This window comes from Hyposmocoma kahamanoa, unplaced genomic scaffold, assembly GCF_003589595.1.
Source record: "Hyposmocoma kahamanoa isolate Upper Pololo Valley unplaced genomic scaffold, ASM358959v1 96515, whole genome shotgun sequence".
Taxonomy (NCBI): Eukaryota; Metazoa; Arthropoda; class Insecta; order Lepidoptera; family Cosmopterigidae; genus Hyposmocoma; species Hyposmocoma kahamanoa.
The window spans coordinates 1-12,956 of NW_020655212.1; the positions used below are offsets into that span (position 1 = coordinate 1).

The window sequence follows — 12,956 nt, forward strand, 5'->3', positions numbered from 1 at the left end:
AAAAAAAAACACAACTATTAAATTTATTGTAGTAAACATGTGTGTATGCTACTGTGTATGTGTATACTATATGTACAATTTATACTTATCAACACGTAGCATTGTATATCTACGATACATGTAAATATAAACAATAACCTCCAATGACAAACAATAAGTTTCTTACAGGTCATTGTTTACAGGCACTGGTTACACATTTCAATTATTTTGAGGTTGTATACTGTACTACTATATGTTGCCGCATAGTTCACAATAAGATTCATAACTTGTGTTCCATAATAAAGCGAGTTAACGCAACAAATACGTCATATACGGGGTCATACAATATCATGTGATAGGTCACTTGAGCTAGCCGGTGTCAAACGCTGAATGGAAAGTAAATACTTATGAAGTTATTAAAATGTCTCAAAGAATAAGAATGATAGCCCTAATCGACCAAAATGCAAGAAGAACAAAAAATACCTGCAAAGATCATCCAAGATGTCGATCGGTATTGAATGCTTCATTTCTGTTAAATTACCGGCCGTTGATCCCATCTAACATTTATGCTTAAAAATACAATAATTTAACTCTTATTCTGTATCCAAATCGATGTTATTATCCTTGTTTTCGGTGTGTTTTTATAAAAAAAAACATCACAAACAAATAGCAACGACGACGAAATTCCGGTCACAGTTAACTTTCTTTTTTTTTTTTTAGAGTATTCTCGAAATGTTCCGGTTTTCTGTTAAAATAGTGAAGCATTATTTACGTAGGGTCGTAATCCAGAACTCTACTTTGAGTAGAGGTGGGCGTTTAAACGAAAAGCACTTAAAGTCTGCTTTTTAAAATAAGCGCATAAGCACGCTTTTCATTTTAAGCGTAAGCGTTGTTTTTAAACATAAAGTCTATGCGCTTAAACGTTTTTCTAAACGATGTTTTAAGCGTCAAACTGAAAAGCGTTTAGGTGAAAAGCGCTTTTACAAGTACGCTTTTTAAACGTACGTTTTAACGTTAAAAAATAAGCAGTTTTTTCCATTTCAACGGTTAACAACTACAAAAGTTAAACAACTTATTTTTTTGAACGCTAATGAACGCCAATGAACAAAATGTTAATATAATAATGTCATAATAAAAATATAACTCGTTTCTTACAAAAAAACTTACTTATCAGAGTCGTATTCAGAAGTCAGTGCTCAAGTCAGGATTTGAGTATTATTCAAAGCACTAGAAATCATACTCTTGGACACACAAGGACTTGAGTATGATTTTCAATGCTTTAAATCATACTCAAGTCCTGACTTGAGCATTGACTAGAGTTCTGGAATACGACCCGTAATCTCTTAATCGATCGACTGAAAGTATATTTAAAAAAAAGAATGTCAAAGTCATTGTCATAGACAAATCGATATTTTTACAGTACTGAGACCACTCTCTGTGCGAGTGCGGCGTAGAAGACGGTACCTTGGAACACATTTTTTTCAATTGTCCTAATATTGCTGTTCCACTTTATAACTTACATTCTCCAAAATTCCCCCGCCCCATTAACATAAACAACCTCTTAACTTTAGTGTTCTCCCCCCATATTGTTACTCTATGTAAATTTATCCACTTAAATAACATATATTTATAAATATTGTTTTGCTGTTTTGTTTTACATTCTCAACTGAGTACTCCCGTAGTCCAACTTACCAACACCGGTTAATGTCCTATTAGAGCTTAGCGAAAATTTTTTTTTTGTTTCGTTTTTTTTCTTTCAACTGTGACATTGGCAAAATCATCAGTTCTCATATTGATGGAGCCATAAAAATAAAAAGTGAAGTGAAGTACTGTGTATCGTACAGCTGTTAAACGTTGCAAATACTGTAAATTTGCAAAAATTAAAGCCTAAAGATGGATATAACACCGCTATTTAAAGCTTGTATAAAAACGGTGAAGACGAGGAACAAGGCTTTTGGCATACAAAGTCCCGTTAGTGAAGATAAACAGCGTATATTGCGAACTAAGCCGAAGACTGGTTTTATGACTACAGCTAAGGATATAACTTCTCAAATAACTCGATTGAGGGATTTTCTTTTAGAACACAGAGAAAGGTACTTGAGCTTTTTCAATAGTGACACTTCGGATGAAATGACAGAAGCGGAAAGGGATCAAATCGACACGGGCGCGCAGCGCATTATAAACACATGTTCCCATCTTTTAAAAGAGTTCCGAAACGATAACCGTAAGCTATCCGTGCCGCTACAGACTCGAGAGTATATGGACTCCGTCATCGACCTAATTGACGCGTATTTAAAAGCAGTCTGTAAAATCCACAGTGAATTAAAAGCTTTACGTGTAAAACGGGCACTTGATATTCGGAAACTATCACGTTTGGAACTTCCACAAACTAAATCTAACATTCCTAATCCTTTTATACGTGACAAACTTGTAGAGAAAGAAAAGGAAACAGAAATAACAGAGGAAAATAAAGAAGACATGGATAATGGGAAAACAAATTTAAATTTGTCAGAGAATGAAGTTGCAATAATGTCGGATGAGGGCGAACTTAGTACAGAAGAACTGCAGATGTTTGAATCAGAGAACTTACAACTGCTGAATGAGCTTAATAGTATGACTGAGGAAGTTAGGCAGATTGAGAGTAAAGTATTGCATATTGCTGAACTACAGGAAATATTTACTGAAAAGGTAAAACTTACTATGATTAAAATGAGTATACTTCTTCCTTTAAATGTTATGGCCCATTGACTTACAAATAAATGGACGACGGGTCTAATACAAAAACCACGAAAAAAATGTCCCAAGTCAACCTATTTAAACGTAGTGACATGTAAAGGAATATGAAAAAGCTAAAACGTTTAATTTAAATTGTAATGTCATCGCAGTACTGTCTAATTTTGCTTGCTTCGCTGTCAGTCGAACAAACGAAGACTAAAGCGTGAATGACGCTCTGTATACGATTTTAACGCCCTATAAGTTCGGACACTTTTTAGCGCGGACCCGACGTCCTTATAATTGTAAGTCAATGGCCCCATCAAAGTAATTGATGGTTTCACCAATGTCGAGTTGAGGAACGCACGCGTTTTAACTTAAAAATTAACCGGTGTCTCTTGAGAGGAGAATCTACAACTCTACAACATGTCTTTCCAATTTGTGACTACAATGACAGGGAACCTACACAGAAAAAATATAAAACATTTATATAGATGCATATTTAAAGAGATGTTTAATATTTAAAAAATTACGACTAATATTAAAGAAATCACATTCATAAAGAAATTACTTCTATCTGATAAGTGAAATAAATTTAATTAAGAAACATTTTCATCTTGCAAATGTCATAATTAGTGTCAGTGGTCAGCCATTTGTATCTGACTGTAGTTGCATTTGCATTATTTATTTAATTAATTTTTATGATGAAAAATGGTGGGGAAGTCGGCAAGTGCAACTATTTAACACAATTTAACCTTCGCAGGGTTCAGAGTAGTAAACTAATTTCCTACCATTTTGATTAAATTTAAAATTAAGTGATAGTTTTAGTGATAAATTACAAAACTACATAAAAGTTGTTTTCGTGGCTGAAGGTTTTACTTTTTTTTCTTTCTATATGCAATGAAAGTTAATTTAAATGTTTAATAAAATTACCAACAACATTTTTATTTTCCTTCATTTTTATATTTATAATTTCATCAAACCTGATGTTGTAGGTTTTATTTTTCAATACAAAAGCATATTTCATGTTAGCACTGCAACAGCTGAACTATAGGTAAATAAACATTCGATTTATCCAACTACTAGTGGTAATGTAATACTAATAATAAAGAAAAAAATCATTTAAATTTAAAATTTTGTGCTGTAGTAATAGACTGTTTTTGAATGAAAGCCACCTCTATGCTCTCTTATCTCTATCCTTCACAACATTGAACCCGTCGCTCCCAGCTACTAAGTGCTTTTATTATATTTCCTTTTTTTTTTTTTACTTTTTACTGAATTTCAGGTTCTCCAACAAGAACAAGACATCGACCGAATAGCGAACACGGTTGTGGGCGCCACGGAGAACGTCAAAGACGCCAATGACCAAATCAAGCAAGCTATTCAGCGAAATGCTGGATTGCGAGTCTACATTCTATTCTTTTTACTAGTTATGTCATTCACTCTGCTATTCTTGGACTGGTATAATGATTAAATGTATTTATTGGCGTATTTACCTACATGACCTTTTTTAGTAAAAAAATTAAATGCGTATTTAAATTTTGGCGGTGAGCTCCATCTCACCCTTCTACCTCTTCTTCATTATACTATTATAGCATTATCGAAACCGTCGATGACTCTGCCAATGTCGAGTTATGGAACACACGTGCCGATGGAAAGTGACAACGCAGTCGAGACAATTTAGCATGCACATCTAAATAATGCCTATTAAGTCTGGCCTGTATATTGGCATTGCATATCACTCATCAACTTGATGAATGCTAGCCTATCGAACAGGCCGGCTTTCGAAGTAGTTTCTCTACCATAGACCACATCCACGCGGTGAAGCAGTTGATGGAGAAGTGTCACGAGTACAACTGACCCCTTGCCGTGGCCTTCGTTGATTATGAAAAGGCATTCGACAGTGTCGAACATTGGGCCCTGTTCCACGCTCTCTATCGCTGTAACATCTACTATCGCTGCATAGATGTACTTCGGGAGCCGTACTCATCTGCAACTCTACAAGTTCGAATGCATGAACTAACCAACCCTGTACCAATCAAAAGGGGAGTGTGCCAGGGAGAATCATTTCGCCAAAACTGTTTACAGCCGTCCTAGAAGACATAGTAAAAACACATGATTGGGCGAAACTGGAGTCTTCCTGTCCCATTTACAGTTTGCAGACGACCTAGTACTCTTCACTGAAAACTTTAACGATCTCCAGCGTATGCTGCAACAACTGTATGATGCTTCTATGTGGGTGGACCTCAAGATGAATATGTCCAAGACTAAGGTGAACATCTCCAACATCACAAATCCAAGTGTCACAATTGGAAGTGAGATGTTGGAGATTGTCGATCAATTTATGGGTCAAACACAGAAAAAATGTACCTTTGTAAAATTTACATGTTCTTTTACTTAAAACTTCTTTGTAAAATTAAGTTTTGAAAATACACTAGAAACTTTTTCTTTTCTGGCACGTTAATTCTTTCCACCCATGAAATATTTAATACTTGGGTAAAATTATACAATATATTCAGTACTTTCAATGTCAAAAAAAAGAGGTTGAAATACCCTTCATACTTTTTTAAAATGTCCTACTGCAACTGTTGTATCCATTGCAATTGATAACTTATGTTTATAAGCAATTATATTATTATTATTAATACAAAGATCGAACACTCAGAAATAATTCCTTCGATCCGGCCGGATTCGAACCGACGTCTTCTAGCTTACCGTGCCAGACGCTGTACCAACTAATAATATTGCTAAACAAATTATATTGCGAAAGTTTGGTTGTGATTACCCTTAAAGATATAATAAACGATTTTCTAAAAGCTGCTTCGATATATCTTTATAATTTACATGTATATACCTAATACATATTTTCATTTATTACCCTAAATAAATCAATTTCGTTACTCAGTGTTAGTTACACAACTTTTAAAAATAATTGCTTCATTTTGGTAGGTCAATAGTTACGGCGAAGAAATTGGACGTTTGAGTTGGGTAAGTATTTTGTATAGGTATTTTTTATCAGGTGATTAACGACTGTTTTCTTTAGAAAGTGTGTTTCTGAATATTAATTTATTATCAAAGACTACTGATACATACATACATATTACTAAATTCATTGAGATTCAATTCAAAAATAAATATATTAGTTTAAAAAAAATTTGACGTAAGAATTTATCAGATATTCTTAACAGTTTCGATATGTTATGAAACTGAGAAAATATAAAGTTGTATATACATTAATTATAATGACAAACAAACTGATACATGCATAAAATTAGTAAAAAAAAGTATTTAACTAAAACTAGTTTTGTTTGCAGGAATAGCACCCATGACGAATACCGAAAGGCAAAAAAAATATCATGAACGCTTGAAAAATGACCTCGTTAAATGTGAAGTTTTGAGAAAAAAACATTTACATAGAGTTAAATCAATTAGGAAGAAAATAAAGTATCTAAGCGATACTCAAAAAAGTAAAGTAAATAAAGTTAAGTGGATCTAGTGAAGCAAAAGGAAAAGAAAATCAACTAAAGATAGATAAACACATTACTTAAAGGAAAAACAAATGAAAAAAGTATAGAAATGCAACAAGACATAAATATGGAGAGTGACAATAAAACAAAAGAAAGAAGAAACAGTACCGAAAAGAAAAGAAAACAAGCCTAGCTTTGTTAGCAATTTTAATTTAGAGATTGTAATGCGCTAAGGTTTATTTTTTAAATATTTTAATTTTGTTATAGTGTATTATAATGGTCATTTGAAAGTTCAGAAAAATAAATATTTTGGTGAATATTCAAATTTAAATACATGAGACGCCAGATATTAGTCTAGTGACCTTGACATATGTGTTCGCAACTTTATGTATCAGTTTCGTTATTTATCAATTGAGTTACATTTTTTTCGTTTTGGTTCATTTTTCTGCGTTTGACCCTTATCTCGGGCATATTTTATCTTTTGGCAAGGAGCATCAAATGAAGGAGATCACCAGAAGAATTCAGCTTGGGCGCGCCGTATTTAGGTCGATATCAAGCTTATAGACCGTGTTACCATTGTCCAGATTCGAAGTCGAACTAAGGTAAAGGACGCAGGGAACCGCATCACTAAGCTAAAGTGGAGCTGGGCAGGGCACCTGAGACAAGCTGTCAGATGGAGTAAGGCGATAACTGAGTGGCGTCCAAGGACTGTATACAGGAACGTAGGGCGTCCAGCGGCAAGATGAGGGGATGACTTCGCAGGAATTGGGGGGCGAACCTGGATGAGATTACCACGGGATCGTGGGGAGTGGCACAGAAACTTGGAGGTCTATACCCAGCAGTGGGTGAAGTCAGGCTGTATATGATGATGATGATGTATGTTGGCAGGGAATTTCATTCCATGGCCGTTCCCCATATAAATGTGAAAGCGAAACGCTTCGTGCGAATCGTTGGAATTTCCACAACATAGGGTCTTCCTACGTCTAGTCCGTCGATGATGGAAATCTCGCAATTTCTCTCCGTAATATATCTTGCAGAATACCGATATGCAGGCACAAAGGGCACAAACTAATAAGAGATGCAGGTTTCACTTCACGGTTTACAGTTCACGATTTAATATTTCTGTTGTAATATAAGACAAAAGGAAATTTCAAAAGTAAAATTCCCTAGCTCATAAAATTAAAAAAGTAAAATCGTTACGTTGCGTTTAATTTGCTGTGTTTTAGTAATAGAAAAAATCTACGAAAGAAACGGAACATGCCACTTTTATCTCTTTTTTACAAGGCAATCCTGACTTCCTGCTACTTAATGAATTTGTCCGTTGCCGGGATAACGAAGGTCGAAATGTAGTTTTATTTTAAAAATCAATTTTATTCTATCTGACGCCCGGTATCCCTCACAAAAATTAATTCTAATGCCTCATTTATTGCTTGACTGATGGTGTACCGATATTTGAGTAGAATTCGCACAATTCCGTTCCTATTTTCGAAGCAAGGTGCTGCACAAGTTTGTTTTCGAGAGTACTCTTCAATTAGTGTTAGTAAAATGGAAAAAACAAAATCATTAAAAGACTTAGGATACGGGTTCAACTCTGGTGAGTATCAATTCGATCAAACTGAACCGAAGGGATTTTTAATAGATGACATACAGGACATTTAATATTATTCTATATTTGTTTGTTAAAAGTTGTTTTTATTGTAAATAAAGATTGGAACTAAATAAAGAGTAGATAAGACTCAAAGAGTAAGGTAAGTTTGGGAAATAAGACCTAAACAAACAGTGAGTACTGTAATTATATTATGTAATTTTATTGATTTAAGTTTTTATTCTTCTCTATTTTCTCTCTGCCTGATAGTTGAGAAAATTCGGTTGAAAATGTTTCTATAGTCCAAAACCTATCACTCGCCGGCCGCTGCCGCGTACGCGATTCGTGCGGTTGATTCTCAACCTAAACAGCTTTGTGACTTTGCATTAAATGTACAATTTGTTGCAAAATAAAGGATAGTTTAAAAAAAATTCTGTTCTGTTTTTAGTAGCACCTTCTATTCATTCAATCAGGTAGATTTCCTTGTTAAATTATTTAGATATTTGCCATTCTACTTATGAATAGACAATAAGTGTGAATATAAAACTTTTTCTATTTAGCTGGACAGCTAAGAAAATTAGGTGCTAATGGAGAAGTTGCAGATGAGCAATTCCAGTTCAACATAAGCGATAATCATCAAGAATGCCAAGCGCATTATGAAGAAATAGGTAATGCCGTAACTCCATATGTTTATGACCTTTTGGAGACTCAAGAGAAATTGACTAGGCTGCCTATTCCTAAGAATGCACCACTGGGAAGTGGAACATTTATATTTGCCTCTGAAAACTATGATGAAAAAGATATTTTATTAGTTTTAATTCACGGTACGGGTGTTGTCCGTGCTGGTCAGTGGGCTAGATCGTAAGTATTCAATGATGAGTTTTATGAATCTTCTTATTTATTTAATAATATATGTTTCATAAAACCTTGAATTTCTATTTTTACAGCCTAATTATCAATGAAAGTTTACACTGTGGTACGCAGATTCCTTACATTCGAAAGGGTATAAACAAAGGGTACGGTGTCATAGTACTGAATACAAATGACAATTTCACAGTAAATGGAAAAAAAATACCTGAAAGTGGAACTGCAGAGGAACACGCTCAATATGTATGGGAGACATACATAGCAAAGACGAAAGCTAAATCAATTTTGATTGTAGCTCACAGTTACGGTGGAGTAGTGACCCTTGCATTAGCTGATGAGAACACAAAAGATTTTGAGAATAGAGTTAAAGCTGTAGCTTTTACTGATTCTGTACATGCTTATTCTAATAATAAAGTACCTAAGTATTTATTACAGGTACAAATTAAGATATCTATCTTTCAATAGTGTACAGTTTTTTGATGCATTTTTTAAATTTTTATTTTTGTTTTGTAGATTGCCACTAACTGGATATCCAGTCCGGAACCCCTGGACACACCTTTGAAGAGTCCAGAATTTGACATTCCAAGAGTATCAGCAGGTATAATTTATCTGTACTTTATATATCATCATAGTGTAAAAATATATATCTAAATATACACATATAAATAAACAAAATTATATATACCTATAAAAAAAAACATATATTTGTATGAACATATCATCAGTGGAAAGGTGAATGCCTATAGTGCCATATAAGGTAACCAAACAGGAGTGAATTTTTCACATTGAAGTGGCAAATGATCAGATTATTGAAGCGTTAAAAAAGTACTTGGATTCATACGAAACTTAGCGATTGTTGGAGAAAAAACGGTAGACTAGGGTTATTGGTGATGCACCACACAAACCTTTATTGGACCCAAACTTTTCATAGGGATAGCATACAGCCTGGCAAAGCTCACTCTGCTAAATGACAGCATACACCTCTCCCGAGAAGTGTGGCTACAGAACAAGGGTCTTGAGCATTCAAAAGCCCTGATATCTGCCTACAGTGCCAAACACGGTGGAGCTCTGTCATTGGACAGGAATGGCATAAGAATGCTCACTAGAGCCATAACGGGGCATTGTGACTTAAACAAGCACATGTCAAATATTGGGCAGAGAGAAAATAGATTCTGCCATATGGAGGATGAAACTCCTGTTCATCTACTCACCCAATGCTACCCCCTGATGGGCGTACGAAGTTCCATACTGGGAAGGCACAAGTCACAATCAGAAGACATTAAATCTGTCGGAGCCAGGAATGTCCTTCAGTTTTTCAATGCTGTCGGCCTTGGCTCTGTACTGCAATTAGTCGTGATCACAATAGATCAGTCAATGGTCGCAGTGATGAGGGGATGCATAGGCCCTGAATAAAGCCACCCTAATAATAATAATAATAATCATGGTATCGGCAGGGGCTGGGGCAACTCGGTCCCAGCAATCGGTACCCGCCTCTGGTGGAGTACGGCGCCGCATGGCATGGACGATTGATATGAATAAAAATGCCATGCGGGCCTATTTTAGGGCCTCAGGTTCGGGAACCGGACGGACAGGTTATCGAGCAGTAATGTACCGCGAATTTATTCGGCTGGAGCCAACTTTGACCGTCACAGAACAAAACCTGGCGGACCGAGTTCGGTACCTACAGCGCTCAGGACTTTTTAGCGCTGCCGAACTCGAGCAATTACGATGCGAGGCTGTTCCTCCACTGGAAGAAGAGCCACCCAGGCTGGAGCGCTCTCCTGTTCTCAGCAGGGAAGTTCACAGGGAACCTAGTGCTCAGCAGCCGGATACGGGTGGTACTGAAAGTGATTGGGGAACAGCCGCCCTGGATTTGGAAGCGTTGAGGAGTAGTCTGGAGGAGACGATTCTGGAATATCGCCACGTGCCTCTCGAGCGAAGGCCACGGCTGCCTCGAGTGCCTCTCAGTATCAAGGTTCGGGATGCCGTTGGGGCCATTAACAACATGCTTCCCTCATTTTTAGAGGAAAGCGTAGGCCTTTGGGAGACAGACTCAATTCTCTTCGCTGCCGCAATGACTGTGTGTCAATTTGTCGGCGTCAGGATACCGCCAACAAGACCCGGCGGTAACCACCAGGTTGGCAGCACTACTCCTAGGACTAGTACTAAGCCAGCCTGGATGAGGCGAATTGAGGGTCGTATAGCATGGGCCAGGGTCCTCATCGGCAAACTGACTAGCTTCAGATCAGGCGTCACAAGGCCGAGAGTGATGCGCTTTGTCCGAGAAGCATTCCCCGGTGAGAACATTTTTGTAGACTCACCGGAGTTTGCACGAAAACTGACAGGGCGCATCGATGATCTGAAGCAGAAGATAGCTGCTTGGGGCAAGCGGATTCGGCGATATTCCGAAAGGGTGAAGAGGTATCGGCAGAATCGTCTCTTCATGAGTGACCAAAAGAAGTTTTATAGGACACTGGAGCGTCCTGATGTGGTCTTGACGGGTGAGCGTCCGGACAAAGCAGAAGTGGTCGCCTTTTGGCGAAGGCTTTGGTCGCAGCCCGTCGATCACGAAGAGGGTCCATGGTTCGAAGCGGTCGAGGGAGCATGTGCAACCATAGCGCCTATGAATCCCATCAGCATATCCGAAGAGGATGTAGCGGTAGCGGTCCGTAAGGCTCCGAACTGGAAAAGTCCGGGACCGGACGGACTGCATCATTATTGGCTGAAGGGGTTCTGGTGCTGCCACGCTACTCTCGCTCGTCAGTTCCAAAGTGCCCTTGAGAGTGGGACGCTCCCAAACTTCTTAACTACTGGGGTCACTCATTTAGCTCCAAAGAGCGATGCTACCGTGGATCCATCACAGTATCGCCCCATAACTTGTCTTTGTACAATATACAAGACTTTAACATCTGTTTTGAGCTCCAAGATAAGTCAGCACATTGTTGATAACAGTGTGATGTCTGAGGCTCAGAACGGATGTAGGGGCGGTAGCCGCGGTAGTAAGGAGCTGCTCCTCATCGACGCGGTCGCTGGCCAACTTGTCAGACGCAACCGTCGGAATTTCTCCGCTGCCTGGATAGACTATAGGAAAGCGTTCGACTCGGTGCCCCACTCATGGCTCTCGAGGGTCCTCGAACTGTATAAAATTGACAGTGCAGTTCGACACTTCCTCGGGCAATGCATGGGATGTTGGAGAACGATCCTGAGTCTGGACGGTCGGCGGATGACGGATGCGGATGACCGAATAGAAATAAGGCGAGGTATTTTCCAGGGCGATTGTCTGAGTCCACTGTGGTTTTGCCTGGCCCTGAACCCTCTGAGTACTCTATTGGAGAGGTCGGGCACAGGCTTTCAGTTTCGGAGAGGTGGGCCGCGAATGCCTCACCTTCTCTACATGGATGATCTCAAGCTATACGGCCCCACAGCTGACAGATTGACGGAGCTGCTGACAATCACCAACGATTTCAGCAGTTCGGTTAGGATGGAGCTTGGGATCGATAAGTGCGCGGTGGTCCATGTTGAGAGGGGACGTGTCATGCATTCTGATGGCATTAATATTGGCACCAATCACCTGCGGGTACTCTCCGAGACTGAAACATACCGGTATTTGGGCATGTCACAAACCATCGGAGTGAAGGAAGCAGACGTGAAACAGGGTGTGTGCGAGGTTTTTTATGGGCGCCTGAAAAATGTGCTAAACAGCTATTTGTCAGGCGTTAATAAGATCCGAGCTTATAACTCCTGGGTCATGCCTGTTCTGATGTACACATTTGGCGTGCTCAAATGGACTCAGACGGAATTAGACGCTCTGGATAGACGAGTCCGCACGACGATGACCTCTCACCGAATGCATCATCCGAGATCGTCAGTTATGAGATTGTATGTCCCGCGGAAGTGTGGAGGTAGAGGCCTATTAAGTGTCAAAACCATGCACAACCGCGAGATATGCAGTCTCAGAAACTACTTTTTGACGATGACGGATGACGTAATTCGTGGAGAGGTTGTCACATGTGATAAAGGGCTAACTCCCTTATCGTTGGCCAAAGAGGAATGGCGAGACCCGGTGGTGCTTAGCACTTCTGACCGCGAGTCCGTATGGAAAGAGAAGGAGCTCCATGGGAGGTTCTTCAAGGTACTCCACGAGCCTTTTATGGACCGTAAAGCCTCCCTACATTGGCTGCGTTTCGGGGACCTCTTTGGGGAAACCGAAGGTTTTGTCTGTGCAATACAGGATCAGGTTATCAAGACGCGGAACTATCGGAAATATATCCTAAAGGACGGCACAGTAGACATTTGTCGGGCATGTGGCCGTCCCGGAGAGTCACTTAGGCATATTGTTTCCGGTT

General features: G+C 38.7%; 2 protein-coding genes across 2 annotated transcripts; both read left to right on the plus strand.

Annotated features, from left to right (window-relative positions):
• Positions 1-1,868: 1,868 nt before the first annotated feature.
• On the plus strand, positions 1,869-4,170 carry LOC113238532 (syntaxin-18). Its single transcript, XM_026475357.1, has 2 exons — positions 1,869-2,667; positions 3,977-4,170. Exons 1-2 carry the CDS (start codon positions 1,873-1,875, stop codon positions 4,163-4,165), a joined length of 984 nt encoding a protein of 327 aa, XP_026331142.1. The 5' UTR covers positions 1,869-1,872; the 3' UTR covers positions 4,166-4,170.
• Positions 4,171-7,480: 3,310 nt separating this feature from the next.
• Positions 7,481-12,742, plus strand: LOC113238533 (the record flags this gene model as incomplete). Its single annotated transcript, XM_026475358.1, has 5 exons — positions 7,481-7,752; positions 8,304-8,604; positions 8,691-9,045; positions 9,124-9,208; positions 10,065-12,742. Coding segments are annotated over exons 1-5 (3,576 nt in total), but the record flags the coding sequence as incomplete, so codon positions are not given.
• Positions 12,743-12,956: the final 214 nt, after the last annotated feature.